This window comes from Hylobates moloch, unplaced genomic scaffold, assembly GCF_009828535.3.
Source record: "Hylobates moloch isolate HMO894 unplaced genomic scaffold, HMol_V3 SCAFFOLD_8, whole genome shotgun sequence".
NCBI lineage: Eukaryota > Metazoa > Chordata > Mammalia > Primates > Hylobatidae > Hylobates > Hylobates moloch.
This window is the reverse complement of record NW_026652283.1, coordinates 82806932-82819222: the sequence shown is the minus strand read 5'-3', so window position 1 is coordinate 82819222 and position 12291 is coordinate 82806932. Positions and strand designations below refer to the sequence as shown.

Genomic DNA, 12291 nt, shown 5'->3' with positions numbered 1-12291 from the left:
GTTGTTGTTGTTTGTTTTTTCGTTTTTTGTTTTTTGAGATGGAGTTTCACTCTTGTTGCCCAGGCTGGAGTGCAATGGCCTGATCTCAGCTCACTGCAACCTCTGCCTCCCGGGTTCAAGCAATTCTCCTGCCTTAGCCTCCTGAGTAGCTCGGATTACAGGCGCCTGCCACCACGCCTGGCTAATTTTGTATTTTCAGCAGAGACAGGGTTTCTGAATGTTGGTCAGGCTGGTCTCAAACTCCTGACCTCAGGTGATCTGCCTGCCTTGGCCTCCCAAAGCGCTGGGATTACAGGCATGAGCCACACCACCGGCTTAAGAAGCACTTTTAAATGAGATTGTGCAGGTCATTAAAACCAAGTGAGGCCCCACCTTGCCTCCCAAGTCTAACTCCTGGGAGTCTGTCTGTCCATCTATCTGTCTGCTGGGGCCAAATGGCCTTGACTTGGTTGGTAGGAAATTAGGAAGTGACTGCCTCCTCACCATCAGCAGCTTACTGATCACACTAAAATGGCACTTCATTAGATTACTGGACTTGTCTTATCTCAGGGGAGGGGAGATGCGAGCAGGAGCCCTACCTTGGAAATCTCTGTTTACCCCATCGTGCTAAGCACAGATAGCTGATCAGTAAATATTTGTTGAATTTAATTGAAAAAAATTAAGATTTTGGTGTGAAAGAATTCTAAATTATAGCTATGTCTAAAAGTCTAAATTAGGGCTGGGTGCAGTGGCTCATGCCTGTAATCCCAGCACTTTGGGAGGCCAAAGCAGGCAGATTGCCTGAGGTCAGGAGTTCGAGACCAGCCTGGCCAACTGGTGAAACCCCTTCTCTACTAAAAATACAAAATTAGCCGGGCATGGTGGCGCACACCTGTAATCCCAGCTATCTAAGAGGCTGAGGCAGGAGAATTGCTTGAACCTGGGAAGCAGAGGTTGCAGTGAGCCAAGATCGTGCCATTGCACTCCAGCCTGAGCATCAAGAATGAAAGTCCATCTCAAAAAAAAAAAGGTTAAATCAGAGTTTCCATAGTCTAACATGGTTCCCAGTAAGTACATCAAAATTATCTTGTCTTATATGTGTTAAATTATCATTTTTTTTTTTTTTTGAGACAGAGTCTCACTCTGTTGCCCAGGCTGGAGTGCAGTGGCGCGATCTCGGCTCACTGCAAGCTCCGCCTCCTGGGTTCACGCCATTCTCCTGCCTCAGCCTCCTGAGTAGCTGGGTCTACAGGCGCCCGCCACCACGCCCGGCTAATTTTTTGTATTTTTAGTAGAGACGGGGTTTCACCGTGTTAGCCAGGATGGTCTCGATCTCCTGACCTCGTGATCCGCCCGCCTCGGCCTCCTAAAGTGCTGAGATTACAGGCGTGAGTCTCTGTGCCTGGCTATATATGGTAAATACTCGTAATAAGTTGCCCAGAATTCAGCCCAGAATATCAGTGGTGGTTTGGGTTACATATTTCAAATTTGTCTTTTTTCCCTTCTTTGCTGGGGGAAGAGGGTATTCTTTGTTCTATTTCCAGGATCAAGTTTGAGGAAACAAGTTGTTTTCCTGTGGCGCTTCTCAAGGACCTTGCCCTCGCCCCACCCCCATTTTAGAAAGTATTAGGGCTGAGATTTAATATGTGTCTGTCGCAGATGTGGCTGGTGGAGAAATACTAAGCCAAAAGAAAACCAGCACAGGTAAACACTACACTAGAGGCTGGAGAAGCTGAGGTTTCTGGAAGACCGGATTTCTGGACCTCTTAGTCCGAGGGAATAAAGGATAAGGGGAGAGTTGGTGAAAGACAAACACACACACACACACACACACACACACACAAGCAGTTTACAATACTGTGAGACCCGGCAAGGTGGCTCACGCCTGTAATCCCAGCACTTTGGGAGGCCAAGGCAGGCAGATGGCCTGAGGTTGGGAGCTTGAAACCAGCCTGGCCAACATGGTAAAATCGCATCTCTACTAAAAATACAAAATTAGCCGGGCATGGTGGTGCATGCCTGTAATTGTAGCTACTCAGGGGACTGAGGCAGGAGAATCGCTTGAACCCGGGAGGCGGAGGTTGCGGTGAGCCGAGATCACGCCATTGCACTCCAGCCTGGGCAACAAGAGTGAAACTCCATCTAAAAAAAAAAATATATATATATATATACTGTGATGACAAGATAAACTCTGGGGACAGTGGTTGCCCAGGACAGGGCTCTCAGAACAGCTGGAAGCTGGAGTAGGGAGGATGGTCTCAGCAAGGACTTCCCAGAGCAAATGACATTTGGGCTGAGTCTCAAAGAAGCCAGTCCAAGTGCTCTGTAAGGAGGACCAGCCAGGTCATAGAAAATGAAATACAAACACCCAATAACCACAGGACACAATGCAAATCCAAGCAACAATGAAATACTACTTTTCACATACTGTATTAGCAAAACTTAAGATGCTTGCTGCAGCCAGAGCTGGTAAGTACTTGGGAGATGAGCTCTCAATAACAACTCAAGGGGGAGGGAGGAGGGGCGGAGGGGAGATTGGTGTAGGCTTCTTCGAAAATAATTTGGAAGCATCCACCCTTTAACTAAGCAATTCCAGTGCTAGAAAATTTACAAGAGGAATATGCTGTCAAGCGTTCACCAAGATATATGTACAAGGAAGTTCACCATAAAATGTGGAAGTATGTCATGTCTATTCATTGATAAAATAATGTATAGTATGTCTACATAGGAAGAAATATGATACGGCCCCCATGGCGCACGGATAAAAATGAAGTCCTCTCTTAAGCCCTTCTCCATTCCTCTTACACTGTTTATGTAACAATATGGCTCTAAAATGACTCGCTTGAGCACGTCTTCCCCACTGAAATTGCAGATTTTTGAATGCAGGAATCTGTCCTTTTATGTCCCACACAGAGACCTGTGGCAAATACCGAATAAGTTTCCAGTTGCAATTTGTAAGTTTGCCAGTGAAAACAGAAAGCCATTAACTTGTTAATGAAGTGTGGCCAGGACACACTGGGTGGATAATGCTTCCGCAGGAGTGTAGCTCAGGTGTTAACAGAAGCTAAGCTTGATGAAATTAGAGGCCCCGACATTCCTCAGCGGGAGAGTACATACATATACAGAATTCCCCCGCCCCCTCTGCTCTCTCTCATCTTCTGGCCTGCCTGGATGTTCAAGGGAACAATGACAGAGGTAAGACCTAAGTGCCCTATGATAAAAGGAGGCTTTTACCTTGAAATACTGTCATTGTACTGCAGACATGGCATTCTTTTGTTAACTCTTTGGTTGGAATTTAGTTCTATGTGTTCTCAACCATTTAAACAAGGTCGAATTTGATAGCTAAAATTGATCCCATTCTCCAAGTTTATTTTCTTCCTTGAATTTTAGGCAGACACAGGAATTCTGTCCTTTGATTATGATGTATTTGATTCCACCATTCTTGTTTGAGTGGTTTTAAGTCAAATGCTTATTTGTGTGATTTTTAAACACAATTCTGCCCCAGTTTTTAATACACAATGTCTCAAGGGCAGTACCAAGAAATGGCCAACACCAAGAGCATTGTTTTTCACTTTCTGCTCTCAGTGCCTTTCGTAAGAGATGAGATGGGCTGCCTGTGATTGGGGAACCCCCATTGCACAGCACTTCCCAGTCCTAGGCCTGACCTTTTGACACAAAGCACTCATTGGCCTGGAGGCTGGCCAGCAGCCCAGTTTCAACAGTGACCAAGCAGAGGTGACCAGTGGCCATCCTAGGGTAGTCATTCAATTCCCCCACCTGAAGGCAGCAACAACTTTTTGCAGTTAGTACAATTAGAATCAACAGTTACTGTTCTTTCTCTCCAGCCTCACAGTGGGGTCACTTCTCACAACTGTTTCTCCAGAGCCAAGCTCCAGTCCACAGGCAGCCCAGTAGTAGACGTTAAATACCTGTTAAATAGCCCTTACATCTCTAGCCCAATGGCAAATATCTAACCTCTCTTAAACACCACAGCCCTTCCCTTCCCCTTCTCCCCACCCCCCATCCCAAAACCTGGCCCAGGCTCTGACTACCCTGGATCCACTTGGCTTCCTCTGCAGTCAGTACCTATGGGGAATGGGGATCTCTTCAGGGGGTTCTGGCCCTTAGAGAAGGGATTTTGTGTGGCTGAAAAGCTGGCGTCCTGGGGTTCTGGTCCCGTCAATGCCAACATCGCCAGACTGGAGACCTCAGTTACTTCCTCTGAAAATGCAGTGATTTCCAGGGGTCCTATTTAAGCTCTAAAAATTCCACAAGAGCTTTAGATAAGGAAATAGCAACGCGGGGGTGTGTTCTGTTGCCAGTTCTGCCACAGGCCTGCCCAGTCTCTGAAGACAAGACCTTCAAATCCCCAAATAGAACTAGTTGTCTTGTCCATAAAGTGAGACTAATATTGTGGGTGCTACTTATCTACTTAGCACCTTGGACTGATGAGGACTGTGGTGCACAAGCTACCTTACAAATGTACCGCACTGAGTAACATCTTTAAACCTCCTTGCAGCTCCAGGGCTAGCCTTCTCCTTTGCAGAGCCCTCCCCCACCTCCGGCCTCCTAGAGCTTCAGGCCATGTTCCCCTGTCCCCTGTGAATCTCAGCATGCTACCTGAAGCGTTTCAACTGAAAAGACCACACAGGGAAGAGGCGAGCACAGCAGGAATGAAATAGTCAACTGCTGTGGAGTTGGAAATGTTGCTGCATCCCACCATTGACTGGATGGGGCCTCACTCCCCCAATACAAATTATTTTACGTTTGCTTCTCCTAAGATCGTGTGTAGAAGTAAATAACACCTCTTCCCAGCACCTGTGGATCCATGGCATCCACACAGGTGGGCACTGACGCTGAAATGGCCTCGGATGCTACCAATTATTTCTGCCGAGGCCTAAATCCAATAACAGAGATGGATGGAAACAACTATCTAATAAAAGTTTCGCATTTGTGTGCCTGCCAATATTAAGTAACCGTCAGGCTTTCCTTTAGAAATTGGAATTAAATGCGATTTAGAAACTATTAACGACTTTGGGCGTATTTAGTAACACATGAAATAACCCGGAGGACTGAAATGTTGGGTGAGGCGACTCCGGCTCATAGACGCGCCTCCGGCTCATAGACGCGCCTCTCCATCTGGGGCGTCTGGTGCATAGTGGAACCACTCAATAAACATGTTTACCCCTGCAAGCGGCACATCAGAGTCCGGGGGTAATTCTCGGTGTCGTGGGGCCAGGACGGCGAGGGGCTGGAAGAGGCCGCCCTGTGGGCGCTGGGAGGCTGAGGTAAATTCCCGTGATTGGGGGCTGAAATGGCCTCCCATGCTGGACTGCCGTGGTTCTAGAACTTTTTCCTGGAACAGGCCGGCACTGCCACTGCCAGAGCCCCAGCGGCTGCGCCCCTGGCCGCCCCTGCCCTCTCCCGGGCACCTGGCGCCGGCTCCCGCTTCCTTTCAGAAATTCAGGTCCGCCTGGAATTTGCACTTAAGTCTGAAGCCCCCTAGGAACCCTTCCTGACCCTGAACTTCTATCTCAGTTTCAAGCTTCCTAGTCTTCCCACACACACATACCTAGCTCCTCGGGCGGAGAGCACCCCTTTCTTGGCCACCCGGGTATCCCCCAGGGGGAGTACGGGGCTCAAAACTCCCTTTTGGAAAAACAAAGGTGGAAGCAAATTTCAGGAAGTAAAACTTCCTGAAATAAAATAAAATATCGAATGCCTTGAGACCCATACATTTTCAGGTTTTCCTAATTAAAGCAATTACTTTCCACCACTCCTCCAACCTGGAATCACCAACTTGATTAGAGAAACTGATTTTTCTTTTTTCTTTTTTTTTTCTTTTTTTCCCCAAAAGAGTACATCTGATCATTTTAGCCTGCAACTAGTAAGGATAGAGATATTAGGGTTAGTTAATCACAGTTTTACACGACTCCTCTCCCCACTTGTGGGCCATTGTCATGCTGGTGGACGTCCCGCCCACCTGAAAGGTCTCCCCGCCCCGACTGGGGCTTGTCGTTGAAGGAGAATCCCTGGAAAGGCTGAGTCCCCAGCTGAAGGTCAAAACGTCCAAGGCCGAAAGCCCTCCAGTTTCCCCTGGACACCTTGCTCCTGCTTCTGCTACGGCCTTCTGGAGAACGCGTATTTCTCATTTTCTTCTTAAATTGCCATTTTCGCTTTAGGAGATGAATGTTTTCCTTTGGCTGTTTTGGCAATGACTCTGAATTAAAGCGATGCTAACGCCTTTTTTCCCCCTAATTGTTAAAAGCTATGGACTGCAGGAAGATGGCCCACTTCTCTTACAGGTATGAGCTAATCTTGAATGTGAACATTTTTTGATTGCTAGAGATTGCCAGCTTAGGAAATAATGTTCTACACCTGTCATTTGATTTTTCTCTTGCTCAAGACTGCCAATGGCACTGCTATTTTTCCTAAAAGACCTGAAATTTCACACGGTTACTTCTAACTTTGCCATTGGCTTTTAACATTTTCGTGTTAATGTTAATTTTCATTTTATGTTAATGACTGCCTATGAAATAGTGTTTCTTTATTCTTGTATAAACAAAGGTCAATACTACAACCAAATTTAAAATCTTCTGAAAAGATTAAAGGTATAAGCAGATTCAATACTTGCAAAACCATTAAAATAATAGCAAAAAAAAAAACCCCACATTTTTTACCTAAAAACCTTTTAAATGTTTGGTTAAAATAGTTTGGCCAGGCGCGGTGGCTCATGCCTGTAACCCTAGCACGTTGGGAGGCTGAGGCGGGTGGATCACCTGAGGTCAGGAGTTTGAGACCAGCCTGCCCAACATGGCGAAACCCGGTCTCTACTAAAAATACAAAAATTAGGTGGGCATGGTGGAGGGCACCTGTAATCCCAGCTACTCTGGAGGCTGAGGGAGGAGAATCGCTTGAACCAGGGAGGTGGAGGTTGCAGTGAGCCGAGATCGCACCATTGCACTGCAGCCTGGGTGAAAAAACGAAACTCCATCTCAAAAATAAATAAATAAATAGTTTGTAAAATGTGATTCATCAGTAACATTGGATGCAGCCTTTATATTCTATTTCACATATTTTTGAGACGGAGTCTCGCTCTGTCGCCCAGGCTGGAGTGCAGTGGCGCAGTCTCGGCTCACTGCAAGCTCCGCCTCCCGGGTTCACGCCATTCTCCTGCCTCAGCCTCTCCAAGTAGCTGGGACTACAGGCGCCCGCCACCACGCCCGGCTAATTTTTTGTATTTTTAGTAGAGACGGGGTTTCACTGTGGTCTCGATCTCCTGACCTCGTGATCCGCCCGCCTCGGCCTCCCAAAGTGCTGGGATTACAAGCGTGAGCCACCGCGCCCGGCCGGATGCAGCCATTTTTAAATCTTTATATGAAAACTGTATGCAGGAGAAAAAATATGTGAAATAGAAGATAAAAGACATATACCTACTTAAAATTAGGTACTTATGTGAGGACGGGCCTAAGAAATAATAATGTATATTAAAAAGACTTGGATATTGGTGACTTTTTTTTCAACATTTTTCTTTCTTACATGAATTAACCATTAAAAAAAGAAAGGTGGTGCTCTACAATTTCTCTTTAGTGATCTGTGGTCTTGTCCTTGTGATGAGAGGACGCAGGTGTTAACTTGTAAGGTTTTATTTCCTTTGTTTTGCTAACTCATGTCTGACTTCCTCTTCCTAGTGTCGTTTGGATCATGGCCATTTCTAAAGCCTTTGAGCTGGGATTAGTTGCCGGTGAGAGACCTTTTGTTCTTTTGATCACTCACAATTTTTATGTGACCTGAAATACAGACTCCTTGAATTGATTTTGTCGTTAAGGGCTGGGCCATCAGGAATTTGCGCGTCCATCTCGGGGAGACCTGGCCTTCAGAGATGACAGCATTCGGCCCCAGGAGGAGCCTGCAATTCGGCCTCGGTCTTCCCAGCGTGTGCCGCCCAGGGGGATACAGCACAGTAAGAACTGACTGGCTTCGATGCTTCTGCGCTGGCCCTTCATGTGTCTCCTGAGGATCTTTCCAACACTCTGTCACCTAAAAGGGCACCTGGTTCTGGAACTGGGCAGGTGCTGGACTGCCTTTGGTTTTGGAAGTGAGACAGGGATTGTGTATTTTACTTCTCTAGGGCGCAGTTTTCCTCACCTAAGTCCGCTTCACGCTGGGGAACCCCAGAACCACCACTGGCCTATGCATGAAAATGACTTCTCTGCTCAAAGGCATAGAGTCTTATTCTGCGGTACAATACATTGGTGTTGCATTAACCTTCCCTTACAGGAATTGCCCTTGCACTTTTCCATCCCTACACCCTCAGTCATCTGTTCTTACCTTTCAGGTAAGGAGCTAAACAGAACCTGCTGCCTGAATGGGGGAACCTGCATGCTGGGGTCCTTTTGTGCCTGCCCCCCCTCCTTCTACGGACGGAACTGTGAGCACAATGTGCGCAAAGAGTAAGCCATTCAGAGGGGCGGGGAGCCGTGGAGAGAAGAGGGAAGGGGAAGTGGAAATTTCAGACCCAAGGCGATAGCCTTACCTGTTCATTCTCAGGAACTGTGGGTCTGTGCCCCATGACACCTGGCTGCCCAAGAAGTGTTCCCTGTGTAAATGCTGGCACGGCCAGCTCCGCTGCTTTCCTCAGGCATTTCTACCCGGCTGTGGTAAGCGGAGGCTCTCCTCTTTGTTTTGCCCTTTGAAGTTACCTAGTTGCCTTGGGGGGTGCTTAGTTAGCAGGCTCTCCTTGTACCTCTTGGCTTGCTAGAGCCTGGCAGCCAAAGTTCTGCTTATAAAAGCATCGCAGACTCCTGTCTTGGTCTCTTTGATATTTATTTCCTCAGGAACCTGGCTAGTCCTGCTGCCTTTCAGATGGAGATGTATTTGAAGTCTATTTGACGTTTTATGGTCTGAACTTCTACCGAGGAAAATAAACAAGTCTTGGTCTCTTGTTTAACCAAGAGATGTTCTCTGGTGTTCCTTTCCTTTGGGTAGGGGGACCCAAACCAAGATGGGCGGCTCATTTAGAGCCCACCCCAACGACAAATTCTATCAGAGGCTTGGCCCCTTGCTAGTCCTTTAGAAACTTCCAGGGTCCTAAAAGTCCCTGGTAACCCCCTCCCCATACCTTACCATGACTGGTCGCAGAACCCTTTCACCTTATTGATTTTTACTGATTTGAGGAAAACAATGAAAAGAAAGGCAGCACCTGGAGAGTAAAAGAGGCGACAGTCCTCTCTCCACCCCAGCCTTAGCCAGGTTTCTAGGGCCCCCAAGTTCAGAGACCTATTCTAGTTCTGGGCTTGGAGATGTTAGAAATGGAAAATATTCAAGTCCAGGAAGTAAATGAAAGCAAACATTTCACTGAGAACAGGAAGGAATTCCCCAATCCAGACGGGGATTATGTCTTTGCTATGCATCCTGGGTGTCAGGCTCAGGGTAGGCGTTTGATAAGTGTGGGTTGGGTGATTGTATGTGTAGGGACCATATTCTCTTCCCGGAACATGGGGCCCACTCAGAACCTAACCAGGTTCTGCTCATCCCTGCAAGTGAAGGCATCACCACTGGACTAGGTTCCAGGTGTGAGTGTCCTGAGAAGAGCAGGTTCACAGTAGGCATGTGGATATGCCACGTTTGTGGGCAGCAGGATGAACTGCCAGAGAGGTTTCCTTTAATGACCAAGCATCCCTACCTTCCAGATGGCCTTGTGATGGATGAGCACCTCGTGGCTTCCAGGACTCCAGAACTACCACCGTCTGCATGTACTATCACTTTTATGCTAGCTGGCATCTGCCTTTCTATACAAAGCTACTATTAATTGACATTGATCTATTTCCAGAAATACAATTTTAGATATCATGCAAATTTCATGACCAGTAAAGGCTGCTGCTACAATGTCCTAACTGAAAGATGATCATTTGTTAGTTGCCTTAAAATAATGAATACATTTCCAGAATGGCTTCTAACATTTCCTTACAGAACTAACTACTTCTTATCTCTTTTACCTGCCCTCTCCCAAAAAACTACTTCTTTTTTCAAAAGAAAGTCGGCCATATCTCCATTGTGCCCAAGTCCAGTGTTTCTTTTTTTTTTTTTTGAGACAGAGTCTTGCTCTGTCACCCAGGCTGGAGTGCAATGACGTGATCTCGGTTCACTGCAACCTCCGCATCCCAGGTTCAAGCAACTCTCCTGCCTCAGCCTCCCAAGTAGCTGGGATTACAGGCATGTGTCACCACGCCCAGCTAATTCTTTTGTATTTTTAGTAGAGACGGGGTTTCACCATATTAGCCAGGCTGGTCTCGAACTCCTGACCTTATGATCCACCCGCCTCGGCCTCTCAAAGCACTGGGATTACACACGTGAGCAACTGCACAAGGCCTGGTGTTTCTTGATACATGTAATTCTGCCAAGGTCTTAATATGTTCTTTTAAATGATTGAATTATATTTTCAGATTATTCAAGACTAATTCTAATGTGGACCTTAGAATACAGTTTTGAGTAGAGTTGATCAAAATCAATTAAAATAGTCTCTTTAAAAGGAAAGAAAGCCTCTTTAAGGGGAGGAATAAGAGTGCTGAAGGAATGGAAGTCCATCTGCAAGTGTGCAGGGAGACTGAGTAGGAAAGAGGAAGCAAATAGAGGAGAGAGGTTGGAAAACATAAAATGGGTTACTTGATTGGTGATTAGCTGGTGGTAGAGAAGCAAGTAAAAAGGCTAAATGGAAGGGCAAGTTTCCATCATCTATAGAAAGCTATATAAGACAAGGACTCCCCTTTCTTTTCCCAAAGGCATTGTAAAAGAATGAAGTCTCCTTAGAAAAAAAATTATACCTCAATATCCCCAACAAGATTTCTTAATAAATTGTGTTTCCTCCAAGCTATGCAATTATTTTAACTGTTGTAGAAGAGAAAATGTTCACAATATATTTAGTTGTAAACCAAGTGATCAAACTACATATTGTAAAGCCCATTTTTAAAATACATTGTATATATGTGTATGCACAGTAAAAGTGGAAACTATATTGACCTAAATGTGAACTGGTTATTTCTAGGTGGTGAGGTGCTTTATGGGGGTAGGTTTTTGCTCCCGATGTCCTTTTGCATTTTCCAAAGTACCATGGTGAGGATGTGTTATATCTGTTTTCCAGGGTCCTAAAAGTCCCTGGCAACTCCCCATACCCTACCATGACTGGTCACAGAACCCTTTCACCTTATTGATTTTTACTAATTTCATATGGAATATGGCAACTACATCTGGCTCAAAACTGGGGAAACCAGAAGAGCCGAGTCCCAGGTGAGTGCTCAGTTCTGTTTCTGGCTTTGATGTGTGTGTTCTGTGAAGGACAAGATTTGCTTCCATTATTTAGGTACCACTTGGTCCATAATTTGTGTTTTTCCAAATTAATTCCCTGCAGATGCAAACTGCCAAATAGGTGACATTTTTTACAGTGCCCAATGGAAAGAAAGTAAAATGGGATAAGCAAGAAGCAGTGAGGTGTACCAGAAAGCACAAAATCAGGAGGTGGACAGGCTGGGTTTGGAAGGTGGTCTGGCCACTTACTCACAGTGGGACCTAGCTTCCTAATCTAAATCTAGATTAGTGCCTACATCACAGTATTAGAACTAAGTGACATAAAATAGTTAAATAGTTAAAACATTTATACAAAATAGGTTCTCACTAAATGTCACATTTTCTTCTCTTTTTACCTGCATATTTACCACAGAGGGTTTAAAAACATTTTGGGGGCCAGAAATAGAATTTATTTTTTTCTGAGACAGGGTTTCATGCTGTCCCCCAGGCTGGACTGCAGTGGTGCATTCACAGCAGCTCACTGCAGCCTTGACTGCCTGAGCTCAAGCACTCCTGCCACCTCAGTCTCCCAAGTAGCTGGGACCACAGGAGCACACCACCACGCCCAGCTAATTTTGCTTATTTTTTATAGAGATGGGTTCTTGATTTAAGCCACATCATCTGTGCTTATGCTTTTCTTTATATCAACTTATTTTTATTGTAAAATATACATAACATTTTACCATTTTAATCATTTGTAAGTTCAGTAGCATTTAAGTACATTTGCATTGTTGTGCAATTGTTACCACCATCTATTTCCAAAACTTTTTCATCATCCCAAGCTGAAACTCTACCTACTAAACATTAACTACCCCTTTGCCCTTCCCCAGGCCCCCGGTAACCACACTTACTTTGTCTCTGGATTTGACTGTTCTGGATACCTCCAGTAGGGGGAGTCATATGCTATTTGTCTTTTTGTGTCTGCCTTATTTCACTCAGCATCGTGTCTTCAAGGTTCATGCATGTTGT

General features: G+C 45.6%; 1 protein-coding gene across 1 annotated transcript; it reads left to right on the top strand.

Annotated features, from left to right (window-relative positions):
* Nucleotides 1–6015: 6015 nt before the first annotated feature.
* On the top strand, nt 6016–11003 carry CRIPTO (cripto, EGF-CFC family member). Its single transcript, XM_032161801.2, has 6 exons — nt 6016–6284; nt 7671–7723; nt 7808–7942; nt 8318–8432; nt 8530–8639; nt 9672–11003. Exons 1-6 carry the CDS (start codon nt 6250–6252, stop codon nt 9788–9790), a joined length of 567 nt encoding a protein of 188 aa, XP_032017692.1. The 5' UTR covers nt 6016–6249; the 3' UTR covers nt 9791–11003.
* Nucleotides 11004–12291: the final 1288 nt, after the last annotated feature.

Coding starts and splice junctions, on each gene's coding strand:
- CRIPTO (XM_032161801.2), top strand. CDS start 6,250: ATGGACTGCAGGAAGATGGCCCACTTCTCTTACAG. Junction 7,724..7,807: donor TGAGCTGGGATTAGTTGCCG/GTGAGAGACCTT, acceptor TTTGTCGTTAAG/GGCTGGGCCATCAGGAATTT. Junction 8,433..8,529: donor GAGCACAATGTGCGCAAAGA/GTAAGCCATTCA, acceptor GTTCATTCTCAG/GAACTGTGGGTCTGTGCCCC.